This window comes from Xyrauchen texanus, chromosome 39 (assembly GCF_025860055.1).
Source record: "Xyrauchen texanus isolate HMW12.3.18 chromosome 39, RBS_HiC_50CHRs, whole genome shotgun sequence".
NCBI lineage: Eukaryota > Metazoa > Chordata > Actinopteri > Cypriniformes > Catostomidae > Xyrauchen > Xyrauchen texanus.
In genome coordinates this window covers 7583100-7595991 of record NC_068314.1, presented here as the reverse complement: position 1 = coordinate 7595991, position 12892 = coordinate 7583100, and the positions used below count along the sequence as shown (strand labels likewise).

General features: G+C 45.2%; 1 protein-coding gene across 1 annotated transcript; it reads right to left on the bottom strand.

Annotated features, from left to right (window-relative positions):
- Positions 1-7998: 7998 nt before the first annotated feature.
- LOC127632966 (uncharacterized) lies at positions 7999-12892 on the bottom strand. Its single transcript, XM_052111816.1, has 10 exons — positions 12697-12892; positions 12017-12159; positions 11616-11831; positions 11379-11505; positions 10778-11077; positions 10520-10611; positions 9198-10295; positions 8936-9084; positions 8794-8861; positions 7999-8641 (listed from the first exon to the last, which is right to left on the bottom strand). Exons 1-5 carry the CDS (start codon positions 12832-12834, stop codon positions 10826-10828), a joined length of 876 nt encoding a protein of 291 aa, XP_051967776.1. The 5' UTR covers positions 12835-12892; the 3' UTR covers positions 7999-8641; positions 8794-8861; positions 8936-9084; positions 9198-10295; positions 10520-10611; positions 10778-10825.

The window sequence follows — 12892 nt, the reverse complement described above, 5'->3', positions numbered from 1 at the left end:
GAGCCTTCTAGGGCTTCGCCTCCTGAGCCTCCCAGGGCTCCGCCTCTCAAGTCCCTCGAGTCTTCCAGGGCTCCTCCTCTCGAGCCTCCCAGGGCTCCGCCTCTCAAGTCTCCCGAGCCTCCCAGGGCTCCTCCTCTCGAGCCTCCCAGGGCTCCGCCTCTCAAGCCTTCCAGAGCCGCGCCTCTCGAGCCTCCCAGGGCTCCGCCTCTCGAGTCTTCCAGGGCTCCTCCTCTCGAGCCTCCAGAGCCTTCCAGGGCTCCGCCTCTCAGGTCTCTCGAGCCTCCCAGGGCTCCTCCTCCCGAGTCTCCCAGGGCTCCTCCTCTCGAGCCTCCCAGGGCTCCGCCTCTCAGGTCTCTCGAGCCTCCCGGGGCTCCGCCTCTCAGGTCTCTCGAGCCTCCCAGGGCTCCGCCTCTCAAATCTTCCAGGGCTCCTCCTCTCGAGCCTCCAGAGCCTTCCAGGGCTCCGCCTCTCGAGCCTCTCAAGTCTCCTAGGGCTCCGCCTCCCGAGCATCCTGAGCCTCCCGAGCCTCCTACAGCTCCGCCTCCCGAGCCTCCTACGGCTCTTCTCCCAGAAACTCCCAAACCTCCTACGGCTCTGCCTCCCGAGCCTCCTACGGCTCTTCACCCAGAGATTCCAGAGCCTCCTACAGCTCCGCCTCCCGAGCCTCTTATGGCTCTGCTCCCAGAGACTCTAAAGCCTCCTATGGCTCCGCCTCCCGAGCCTCCTATGGCTCCGCCTCCCAAGCCTCTCACGGCTCCGCCTCCCGAGCCTCCTACGGCTCTTCACCCAGAGATTCCAGGGCCTCCTACGGCTCCGCCTCCCGAGCCTCTTACGGCTCTGCTCCCAGAGACTCTAAAGCCTCCTACGGCTCCGCCTCCCGAGCCTCCTACGGCTCTTCTCCCAGAAACTCCCGAACCTCCTACGGCTTCGCCTCCCAAGCCTCTCATGGCTCCGCCTCCCAAGCCTCCTACGGCTCTTCACCCAGAGATTCCAGAGCCTCCTACGGCTCCGCCTCCCGAGCCTCTTACGGCTCTGCTCCCAGAGACTCTAAAGCCTCCTACGGCTCTGCCTCCCGAGCCTCCTACGGCTCTGCCTCCTGAGCCTCCTACGGCTCCACCCCCAGAGCCTTCCTCTAAAGAATCCTACGGCGCCGCCTCCAGGGCTCCGCCTCTAGAGCCTCCTATGGCGCCACCTTCCTCGGCTTCGCCTCCTGAGCCTCCCTCTGCTCTGCCTCTTGAGCCTCTCATGGCTCCGCCCCCTGCGCCTCCAGAGTTTTCCATGGTTCCGCCTCCCTCGGCCCTGCCTCCTGAGCCTCCCTCAGTTCTGCCTCCTGAGTCTCCCTCGGCTCAACCCCCTGAGCCTCCCACAGCTCTGCCAACCATGGCTCTGCCTCCGGAGTCTCCTGAGCCTCTCTCGGCTCCGCCTCCTGAACCTCCCTCGGCTCCACCTCCTGAGCCTCCCTCGGCTCCGCATCCAGTGGCTCCCTCAGCTCCGCCTTCCGTGCCTTCACCGCCTACGCCTTCCACAGCGCCGCCACCCAAGTCTTCGACTGCTCCGCCTCAGAAGTCCTCCTTGGCTCTGCCAACTTCTCCAGTGGCCACTCCTCCTCCCAGGCCCCCTATACCGGTCCTTACCTTGTGACCACCTCCCTGACCTCCTAAACCTGTCCCTACCCGATGGATGCCCCCCAGGCCACCTGACCCTGGCCTCACCTCACACCCCCATAGACTGCCTGCCCGCCTTTTCGGCCTCCCTGGTCTGCCTGCCCGCCCTTTGTGCCCCTGTGGACTGCCTAATTGCCCCCTGTGCCCCTGTGGACTGCCTAATTGCCCATTATGCCCCTATGGACTGCCTGATTGCCCCTTGTGCCTCCTTGGACTGTCCCTGTGCCCCTTGTGCCCCCTTTTGTCTGTCTGTTTTCCCCCTTTTCTAGCCCCTCTCTCCTTGAAAATTTGTTTATTTTTTCTATTTTCTTGTTTCTTAGAACCGTCTGGAATCCGGTCCTTTTGAGGGGGGATTCTGTCACGTTCACTGTTGTCTTTTGGTTTTGTACTGTTATTTTGAAGATTAGTTTAGTTCCTGTTTCCTGTTTTGGTTTTTGTAGTCCTTTTGTAGTTTCTTTTATTCTGTCATGTTCACTGTTGTCTTTTGTTTTGTGAGATACGGAGCCTGTGACTGGCGTCTGATCATTTGCCACTGACAACATGATATTGATGAAATGCCTAATGTTATCAGAAAAGCTGTGGCCCTGAATAAATCCCACCTGATCTATATGTATAAGAGATGTCATAACTTTACTTAATCGGTTAGCCAGAAGTTTTTTAACAATATTTTAACGTCTAGCTGGATCAGGGAAATTACACTCGCTTTGATCTTTGTCCTTTTTAAGTATCAGACTGATCTGGGCTTGTGTCGTGGTTGGAGGAAGCTTTTCACTCTTTAATGATTCTGAATAAACTAGCAAAAGTGGAGCCAATTCTGTAGCATAAGGTCTAAAAAATTCAGCGGCTAAGCCATCTGGCTATGGAGCCTTGCCCATAGGCAAGGCTTTAATTAACTCACCAAGCTCCTCCAAGTTTATCTCAGAATCAAGAGAATTATTTTGCTCAGTCATCAGTTTAGGGAGTTCTAATGGTTCCACAAAGTTATCAGTTATCATTTTGCTCAGTCATCAGTAGACAAAGATGTGGAACTATAAAGATCAAGATGGAATTCTATATAAGCATTATTAATATCAATGGCCGAGGTAAAAATTTCACCACCAACAGATTTCACTGAGGGAATGGTAGAATATATACCCTCTCTGCTTTATATATCTAGCCAAAAGCTTCCCTGCTTTGTCCCCCGACTCAAAGTATGACTGTCTTGCCCTGAATAGCCAAAACTCTACCTTTCGTGACAAAATAGTACTATATCTGTATTTCAATTGGGTCAATTCTCTGAGGCCATCAGACAACATTCAGTGCTTCAGCTCTGCCTCTGCACTTTTAATATTCCCTTCCAGCTCCACGAGTTCTCATGCTTTAGACTTTTTGATGAATGAGGCATATTTTATGATCCAACCTTTAAGAACCGCCTTAAGTGCAATCAAACCCTGAACTTCCCCCAGAACCAAACAAACAGAAAAAAGAAAAACATGTGCATTAACCCCACGCACAAAAGCGCCATACCTCTAAACTCAAACAGTCCATGTACACCTACCAGAACCCCTGCGACAACTTTGCCATTGGATTGCTCAAGTCCGGTGCTTCTATACAAATTTTGTGAGACAGAATTTCACAACAGAAAATAATCTACAAAGAAATTCCAGCCAATAGGCGTGTAAATTCTTACACAACTGTCCCGATGGTGTGTTATTCCACAAAACAAGCTCCAGCCACTAGGCGGAATCAGCACAAAAAGAAACAAAAAAGGTGCCCAATTTCCTCGAACAGTCAAGTGAATGTTCAGTGAATCAGGTCCACTCGGCTGTTTCATGAGTGCAAAAAAAATGCCCAAATCACTCCAATGTTTTGCAAGAAATATTCCACAGAACAAAAGCAACGTGCAGATTCATCCACAAACTGTTCTGAAGGAACAAAGAAGGTGCTCAGTTCACTGGACGAACAAGTGAATGTTCAGTGAGTCAGATCCACTTGGCTGTATAGACAGTATCACATAATAACTTATTCATTCCATTGACTTTTTGAAGGAAATTGCTTGCTGTGGGCATGTAAATATTTTGAAGTCATCCTTAGTATCTATTCTCAATTTGGCCGGGAACATCTGTGCAAAGCTGCCTTCTGTTGATGTAAGAGTTTCTTGCATTCCTTGAATCGATCACGTTTCTCTCGTCTAATTCGCAAAGTCTGTGAAAAAGAAAATGCTGTGGTTCTTCCAAGAAAGCATTCCTTTAATCCTTGTCTCGCGTAACACAGGATCTTTATCAGATGATCTCAAAAATTTGGCCAGAATTGATCGGGGCTGTCTCCCTCAACGGATCTCCAAGCCGGAACTCTGAGAGCTAGCTCGATTTCCATCTTTTGGCCTGTTTTGTCGAGCAGACTTGGGAAGAGCTAGGAATTTCACCATATCTCTGCCTTCTTCGTCCTCATGAATTTCAACAATTCGGACGTTGTTTCGCCAGCTATGATTCTCTAAATCTTCCAATTTTTCCCAAACGCATTACAAATCTGTCTTCGTCGCTAGCGGGTTAGCAGCTAATTCCCTCTCTGAAGACTCCAGATAATTGATCTGGTTCTTGATGTCCAACATTCTTGTAACCAACTCAGTGAATTTCGTTTCCATGGAAGTGATCGAATGACGTATTACAGCAAGATCCTCCAAGTCAGCTACGACATGCCTGACAGTTGACGCTGAATCTCTCCCGCTGCACCGTCCAAACTGAGTACCTTTTAATGTCTCCAGAGCTTGAGGATTTTGATTTCTTTGGCATATTGTCTTCATAGAACAGTTATTGAACAGGGTGTGTAGAATCTCAATACTTTATGACACAAAAAGTACTGAAAATGATCAGTGCGCAGAGACCGTCGTTACCATGTCCGACCCTCGCATGGCGCCACACAACCCTTCCCACCTGGTTGGTTATGGTAAGGTTTAGGGGTAGGGTTAAGGACAAAGTATACATCGGTTGTCTGTGTTGCTTATCGGTACACGCACAGTATGCCTGACGCAAATTTCGTCATCAGCGGTCTACGCGAATTGTTCGCGTACGGCCCAGATTTTCTCGACATGCGGACAGTCCTCATCTGTGCATTATTGGCACATATGCCTACTATTAACTGTTCTTAAAAATGTATCACAAAGCAGTCACAGTGCTCTTGTGTCGAACATGTTTTGTTTTTGTTCGCGGTCAAAACAGCATTGGGTATAATTTGCCTACACCTACATAAATCCAGATACATTTAAAAATGTTAATTCCGTCCACATGTCCTAAATTAATTTTTAGAAGAAGATAGAGCTTTGTCAGGTGCTTATAATGTAAATAACGGGTGCCAGCATTTTGACGGTCCAAAAGTCACATTTAGGCAGCATAAAAGTAATCCAAACAACTCCAGTCGATCAATGAAAGTTTTTGGAAGCAAATCAATTGATAATTTGATCAATATTGATAAATGTTTTTAACCTTAAGTCGGTGCTTCTGTCTAGGGCTCTGATGCTGTTTGAAATGGTCGAACTCTCGCGTGACATTCGTTCTTCTGTTGTAAATAAGCCTTGAAATCAGTGTTCAAAACCATGTCCTCACCTTAACCTTATTCACTACGGTTAGCCTATAAAAAAATATTCGTATTTTTAACTGTCGGCTTCAATTTGGCACGTAATCGCTGGCTTATGACGTTCATCTTTGGATCATTATGTCATGTCCGCACACACAGGAAAGAAGTACCAGCTGTCTCATGTTCTGGCTGGAGAAACAAACTGTACTGTTCAACTCACTTCAGTAACACTCACACAGTTCAGGACAGCATCATTGCAGTCTAAATGTATGTTTATCTGTTATACATTTGGCAAAGTTGTGTACCTGCTATTATGTTTGGATATGTTTTCTGGTAGGGTTGTTGAAGCTTATAATGCTTGTCATGCTTTTATGAATCTAACATTACTCGTGTGTTAACCGATCGCGATGTATCTACGTTGTCTGGTAAAGTTATGTTCAATACTGTTTGTATGACTTCTGAAATGGACTTCTTTAATTGTTATATTGCATATTTAAAAATGCTATTTTTACGTTTTATAAAGTATATTTCATCCCCATCATTTTTTAATCCTCGTTTTATGTTTTTAGTTTACTGTGTTATTGTGTGCATTGCATAGACATGGTAGAGGTCTGCAACCCCACCAGGGCCCGACAGTACCCATACACCCGACGGGTTTCTGGCCAGGTCCAGGTCAGTTTTTCGGGTTTGTAATTAATGAAAATATAAACAGGATTACCGAACTTGTTTCGCACTCGCGCTGTCACTCGCTGAAAGGTGCTGCGAACGGACGAGTTAGGGGCCATTCACACTGAATGTGTTTTTGCGCGTGTCTGTTCTGTTTTCCTATTGTTTAAACACATGCTGGATGAATCTCTTTGACATTTGCACCATGTTTCGCTTTTTCTTCAGCGTCTCGTTCAGAACCGGCATATTTTAAATACCATGTCAAGTTAAAAATAAAATGTCATAAAGCGCACGTTGAGACACCTGCACTTTGTTTCATTCTTTGCCCTTCATCTTGTTTTTAGCGCAGTTGTCACAAAGATTTAACATTCTAAACAAGTTCAGGCTGCATAGAAGGGACTGTTGCATTGTTTCATATTATTCCAGATTGTTCTGCACCAGGTGAAATTTCAGCAAATAAACGGTAGGGCAATGCTTTTTCCCCCTTCTGCTCTAGTCTAATAAGGGCTGCCATGCCTTGTTAAAACTGCATATGTTTATTGTTTCAGTGCTGTTACGAATGTTGCCTATATGCTTACATAAATATAGACTATTGCTTCAGTACTTGCTAGAATAAGAAATTAGATACTGAGCAATTTTGGGTTTGGGTCGGATTTGAGCTTAAAATCTGAGAGTGTTGTTCAGGCCGGGTAGGGCCACAAGGTCTCGGGTATGGGTCGGGTTAAAGCCCATGGTGCAGGTTAAACACCACTGTCGATTAATGGGTAGATAAAGCAGTCAAGATATGTATATAAAGTTAGAAATGTCTCCAAAATGGTGTTAAAGTCCAGTTTTTGTAGTTTTTGGTTAGAAGCGGTTATTTTTTACGCGATTCGGCGATGACGTCACATGAGGTAGACGCGGTGGAATGTAGCCTCAGCCGTTCTCAGCTACTTTAACTAATTCTAGCAGACTAGCACTGACTACTATGGCGTCTAACTGGGATGAGGAAGAGGTGGCAAGACCCACAGTTAACATTTATGATGGCCCACAGCCATACAATTTCGAACCGTTTAGACGTGAGAGGGCTGAATGAGGAAATACCGAGAGCAGATGGCCGTCAAAGACAAATAAATGCATGGTCAGAGGAGAATGAATGGAGAGTTGGTGTAGTGTCCTGGTGAGTTGCTATCATTTAGAAACGCAGCAATGACAGCTGGAGCTAGTAGTCTATGAACAGCAGTGCATACAATAACTTTTATGCTTTATTTCTAAGCTTTTACCTCTTTCTCCGGTGAAAATGTTGTTTCGCCGTAGCCGACGCCGAGTAGGCGTCGTCAGTGTGATTATTGTTGATAGTGCCAACTAGTTTTCGTCGTGACTAATTGTCATTGACACCATCAGGCTTACCGGGAGAGGGAGTGAGTGAGTAGTAAGCGTCTGTGTCGCTGTGTTTGGCAGGTGTCGTCCCATGGAAACTGTGGTGGAGAGCTTGTGTTGTAGGGAGGTGAGCGCGTTTTGGTCGCTGGTCGAGGATCTCACCCCGCGGCCAGCAGATGTAACGTGCCTAACGCAGCATCCTGGATTTGAGGCATGCTGCCTGAATCCGTTTGTGCTACAAATAGCATATTCACACTTCAGACAGGATCATGGTCCCCTTCAAGCCAGCACGCACAAGTATGTTCATGGTTTATGTTTACTTTACCAATGTTTTTACACTGAGTCCTTTGAACAACAGCAATAGGTGACAGGAGATGTGTTGCATGCACAAACATGCATAAGAGACAGGCTTCAAATGACGTTTCCAACCTACTTACAGAGTTTAAAACTTAAGAATCTTTCCTACTTATTCCTAGGCAATACCGTACACTGCGTACAGGCAGGCTATACGCTGGGCTTATGGAGTTTTAGGGAGGAGTATAAGGAAGCCTCTACCCTCTTGTGTGGTTTCAACCATTAGACAAAACTTCCAAAGTGGTGACCAAACCTATCAGGGCTTTCAATGGCCTCGTTTGGATGAGAATGAATAAAAATAATTGTTTATTCTGTTGTGATCGCCCAATTGCCCTTAAAATGTTATAAAGTACACAGAACACATGAATTTTAATAAGAAAAAACAGTTTATTGGCATTGTTTGTAAGGGTTACTAAACATTTACTGAACAAGGACAAGGATTACTGAACAAAGACACAGGTTGCAAGTAAACAAATCTATATAAAAAAAGCCCACTGATGAAGGGCTAGACCTGAAACCTTTGCACATAGTTTCTTTTGCCTGCAAAAGTGTGGTCTTACCTGAGGGTCAACTGATGGTTCTCGCACTCACTCACTCACACTCACTCACTCACTCACACACAGTCACTCACACACAGTCACTCACACTCACACACACTCTTTCATGAATGCATATGCAGTGATACATGCAAAAGCATATCAAGCTGACAAACAGTGAACCCAGACAACACCGCACACAGAGGTTGACAAGGCACAGGTAAAATGATTGGTAAATTATTTTGAATTACATAAAACAAATTTCATGCAAATAACAGACAGAGGAGCAGACATGCAGCATGCAGGACCCCTTGAATGGGGTACAGCGACAATTAATGCCACTTACAAAGACGAAAAAAAGTAATGATTTAGTGCAAAGTAAAACCAAAGCAACAACACACAAAACATGCAGAATACAGGAAACCACCACCAAATGAGATGACAGGGACAGAAGGAAAGAAGATAAATAACAACTAAAATAAATACTTACAACTAAATCATTGGACTTGTCTGTGGAAAAAAATAATAATAATAATGTGAATTTAGGTTCTCTTGTAGCGTGACTGCCGGGCTAGGAAGAGGCTGACAGCCTCCTCCTTAGGAACTTGTTGGAAGGATTTAGCGATGGGGGCGGGTGCATCGGAGGACAAATTAGCGCTAACCTCTTGAAGAGCTGCAGGTGAATGGGTGTAGCTTTCCTGAAGGGCCTTCATCAATGATGTTGCATAACCTGCAGATATAATAATAATAATACTGAATAAAGATCATTGCCACTGATCACAGATGTCTCATGACACTGCTTACCGTATGAGGCTGCCTCTTTGATGGGACGCACCACATGGGCACCTTTTCTGAAGCGCGGATACCGCACGCAGTACTTCTCCGTCCCATCACTTTTCCGTGCTGTCTCGCGGTTGGCATTGTGATTGTAATGCAGCGCCGCTAAGAGAAGCCTAAAATAACACATTTGAGATTTTTTTTTTACTACAATAGGCATGATAATAGGTACTATTATTACTATAAAAGGCATAATAATTGGCTGTATTATTCCTTGGATAGCACTGACCTGCTATACATCCCAACGTATGAAAACCCTGTGTGCTTGGGTGCGAAGTGCAAGATGAGGGAGTGGTAAGCCTCAAGGGAGAATGTCTGATGCTGTGGAGACAGCTGTCGAACATCTTTCAGTAAGGCAGTCCTCGTGATTATGTTCTCCAACTTTACTGCTGCCAATGAGCCTGCAAAGACCAAGACAGGGAGGCAGACAGACACACAGATGGAAAACGTATAAATAGACAAGATAGATTCAGACAAAAATTCTTTTTTTAACAGAAACACATGAAATAGTCCTGCATATGAATTATTGCAAACATAAACAGTAAACAGAATGTTATGAGATTGCCAGGGAATGAAAAAATAATTTAATCATCATAGGTCACATGTCAAAGCACTCAGACAGCAAATACAACAAAACTGTAGAGCGTACATAATGCCACATGCTGTGTGTACTGTACATGAGTCCAGCCACTCTTTGTTGTGCTGATCCCCATCTAGAGGGCCATGGGCACAACTGGAGAAAGCAGGGGTGTCATGGTCATGGATGTCCTGGATGTGGTTGACTAAACTTTTCCATTTAGCCTCCATGACTGCTGGGTTGCCATCTGGGGTTGAGGCTGCAGTCCAATAGAGGTGATTCACTATAGCAGGCCTCCACAACTGTAGTTGGTCACACTCTTTTGAAGCTGCATCCAATGCCTTCCCCAGACCTGTTTTAGAACAAATGGTATTAATTGATATGCACTAACAAAAACTGCTTCAAGGTTCCAACAATGGATACATATTTTTGGCAATGTGACACACATCAAAATAATGCCGTGTCCCTTCAGGGCTCAGCTCCTCTCTCACCCATTTGGCAACCTAAGGAGAAATAAACAAACTTTTGTGGATGATTGACCTGTGTGGCCCTCCGTGTATCAGCAAACCACAAACATCCAGCTTCAGTGCAATTCAGATGTTTACATTCTATACTGCATTTTTATTGTAAATACCTGGCGATGACGGTCCGTGATCAGCGTTGCTAAATGCAGGTCCTTTCCCCTCAGCAGGCCAACACTGCGCTTGAGCCCTTAAGCTCACACCATGAGCTGTTGGGGACCTCTGAGCTCTGCAACATGACATAACAGTGTAAGTGTAAAATGCTGGTGTTGTTGAAGGAGGCGTGAATGAACCGACGCGTTGCTGGTCCAAGCATTACGATACACTGTACTCTAGTTAGGCAATACACAAAGCTCTAAGCATCGTTGTACTAGTGGAAATATGTTATATTAATATACAATCAGTTTACTAAATTGCAGAGTTCATTTCTTTGTCTAATAACATCAGGTTTACCTGAACAAGCTGAACATCCACCACCTTGTTCACTCTGTCCTCGATCACAGAGTAGGATCCATACTTCAGCGCAGTGCCCAGGAGAATCTGACCTGGAATTAATTACAAATTTGAATTAGGTTTCAAGTTTTTAATAACCAAGGTCTGTAAAGACAATCCACCATGTCATCTGCAAATGCCAACTAAAGCCACCCTACATGATAACAAATAAAAAAATCAAAATGTGCAACTGGTCTATGAGCTCTCACACTGGTTTACCTGCAGTCACCAGCAAGAACTAGCCCGCCATCCATTGCCCGTAGGTCACTAAAATTCTTCAGCTTGATCGTTTTGCCAGGCCTGAACGATTACAGGGATGGTGTAGCGGCGCTGATGGCGAAAGTAACTGCTCGCACTGATGCACTGCAGGCCAAACAGACTCAACATTCTTAATGTCTGGGTGGCCAAACATCCAGTGAAATGAATGGCCCCACTTAACAGGAGGTTGCAGGTCGGCATGTTCCTGTGGAGCATTGGCTGGTTTTGCCAGAAACGGTGGTAGCCACATGATGCACAGACCTAGATATGTAAAAAAAAAAAAAAGAAGAAGAAAAAAAAAGTGTAATCAACAGTATATCAAGATTCAATATAGATTAGGTACTGTACATTACTGGTCAAAGGTTTCATGTTTTCAATGAAACACACATGACCAATACAGTATAACACTCAAATATGATGCCATCACAAACCAATAGACTAAAGCCAGCCTGGTACATACATTGTAAATTAAATTAACTGGCAAGACAGTCAGAGCTATCAGATTGTAATTAGATTTTCTGATTTTCTAATCAGATGGCCTGCTGCGTAAACAAAACCGTACCTGCTTGATCTTAAGAAAAGTTCCTTCCTGCTGCACGATGCTACTATCTGACCTCTCACAACAGGCCGGACAGATGACAAAAAGGCCCATCAGCTCCTCTTGGCAAACAATGAATTTGTCAATGCCACTACAAGAACAAAAAAATTGTTGTTGGGGGGGGGGCATTCAAACTACCAAAGCTACAGTACACAAAAATGAGCATTCAAAATGGTCTATGTTGGTTTTAAACTATCTCACTTGTGATGGGGGTCACACGTGTAAGGTGGCTGCTCATCAAACAAGTCCTCCTCATGCATCGGCTCTTCGGGCACCCACGATAAGTCACTGATGACAGAGGCATTATCATCATCTTCATCTGTCTGTTCAGGACTAGCAAGGGGAGTGGAGGTTTGTGTGCCGAATGATGTCTGTGTGCCCACGCTGACCATCTTGGGCTTCAGGTTAACCTGCACACTGTGGAGAGGCAGTAAACATACCCAAACATGAGACAATCATGGCAAATCTAAACTGGTATGTTTTTTGGTGTAGGCTATGTATTAATTTAATCAATGTGTATGGAAATGTTCTGATTGCATAGATACTGGCAAAGTTTTAGAGACTATATCTAATAACTACCCCTTAAAATACCCAAGTTTTACCGTGAGACCATCGGGGGGGGCTTCAAAGAACACTGTGTCCCAGCGTCAGAAGTGGAGGAGGGCAAGGGCTGATCCCCAGTATCGACACTCTCCACAGTGTCTACACTGTCCACAGTCTCCTGCTGTGAGGCGTCTGTCAACATCTTGCGAAAACAAATATGAAAAAGGGTCAGCAAAATGCAAATGGGTGTAGTGGTGAAATAAGAGGTGGGTATACTATGAATACTTAGAACAGTGATTCGCAAGCACATTGGGTGTACAAGCACATTGCAGGAGTACATGGAAACATTTAATCATTTATTTTCAACTTGGAAGTACTGAGAATTATTTACTTATCATCTTTGAAATTCTAAGAAGATAAGTAAATATTCCCAGTCATTTCATAAGTCCATCAATAAAATGGGACGTGTGTGCTACAACTAACGTTAGTTTCCCAGTGGAAACAATAACCTATGGCACAGCCATAAAGCTTTCATGATGATATGGACTTTTACTTCAGGGCAATTTTGTTATTATTCTAATTTTTATTCGTGAATCACGAAATATGCTCTTCTAATGTCAGAGTGATCGTGCTTGTAAGTTAGTGGAGGCTGTGTCAAAGGGAACACGGTATACAAAATACACACAGAGCTAGCTAACACGCAGCTTGTAAACATTAACGTTAGCATGATGATGCTTACCGTGGCAATTTCTCGCTTGCGGCAGACGGTGTCTCTCGACCTCGGGACGGGGCAAGCAGAGAGGTTTGCGTTCACAGACGGCACGGCGGTAGGAAGTAATTTAGCACTCCTCTCACTCTTTAATCCAAGTGAGACCATTTTAGCATCCCCTGAGTGGTAAACCTCCTCTTTGAAATGCGCGCTGCATATTCTCGAG

Excerpts from the sequence above, each read along its gene's own strand:
- LOC127632966 (XM_052111816.1), bottom strand. The coding sequence starts at position 12,834 with ATGGTCTCACTTGGATTAAAGAGTGAGAGGAGTGCTAAATTACTTCCT. Across the intron at positions 11,506-11,615 it reads ACGTGTGACCCCCATCACAA|TGGCATTGACAAATTCATTG; the intron begins GTGAGATAGTTT and ends TTGTTCTTGTAG. Across the intron at positions 11,078-11,378 it reads CTTTTCTTAAGATCAAGCAG|GTCTGTGCATCATGTGGCTA; the intron begins GTACGGTTTTGT and ends TTACATATCTAG.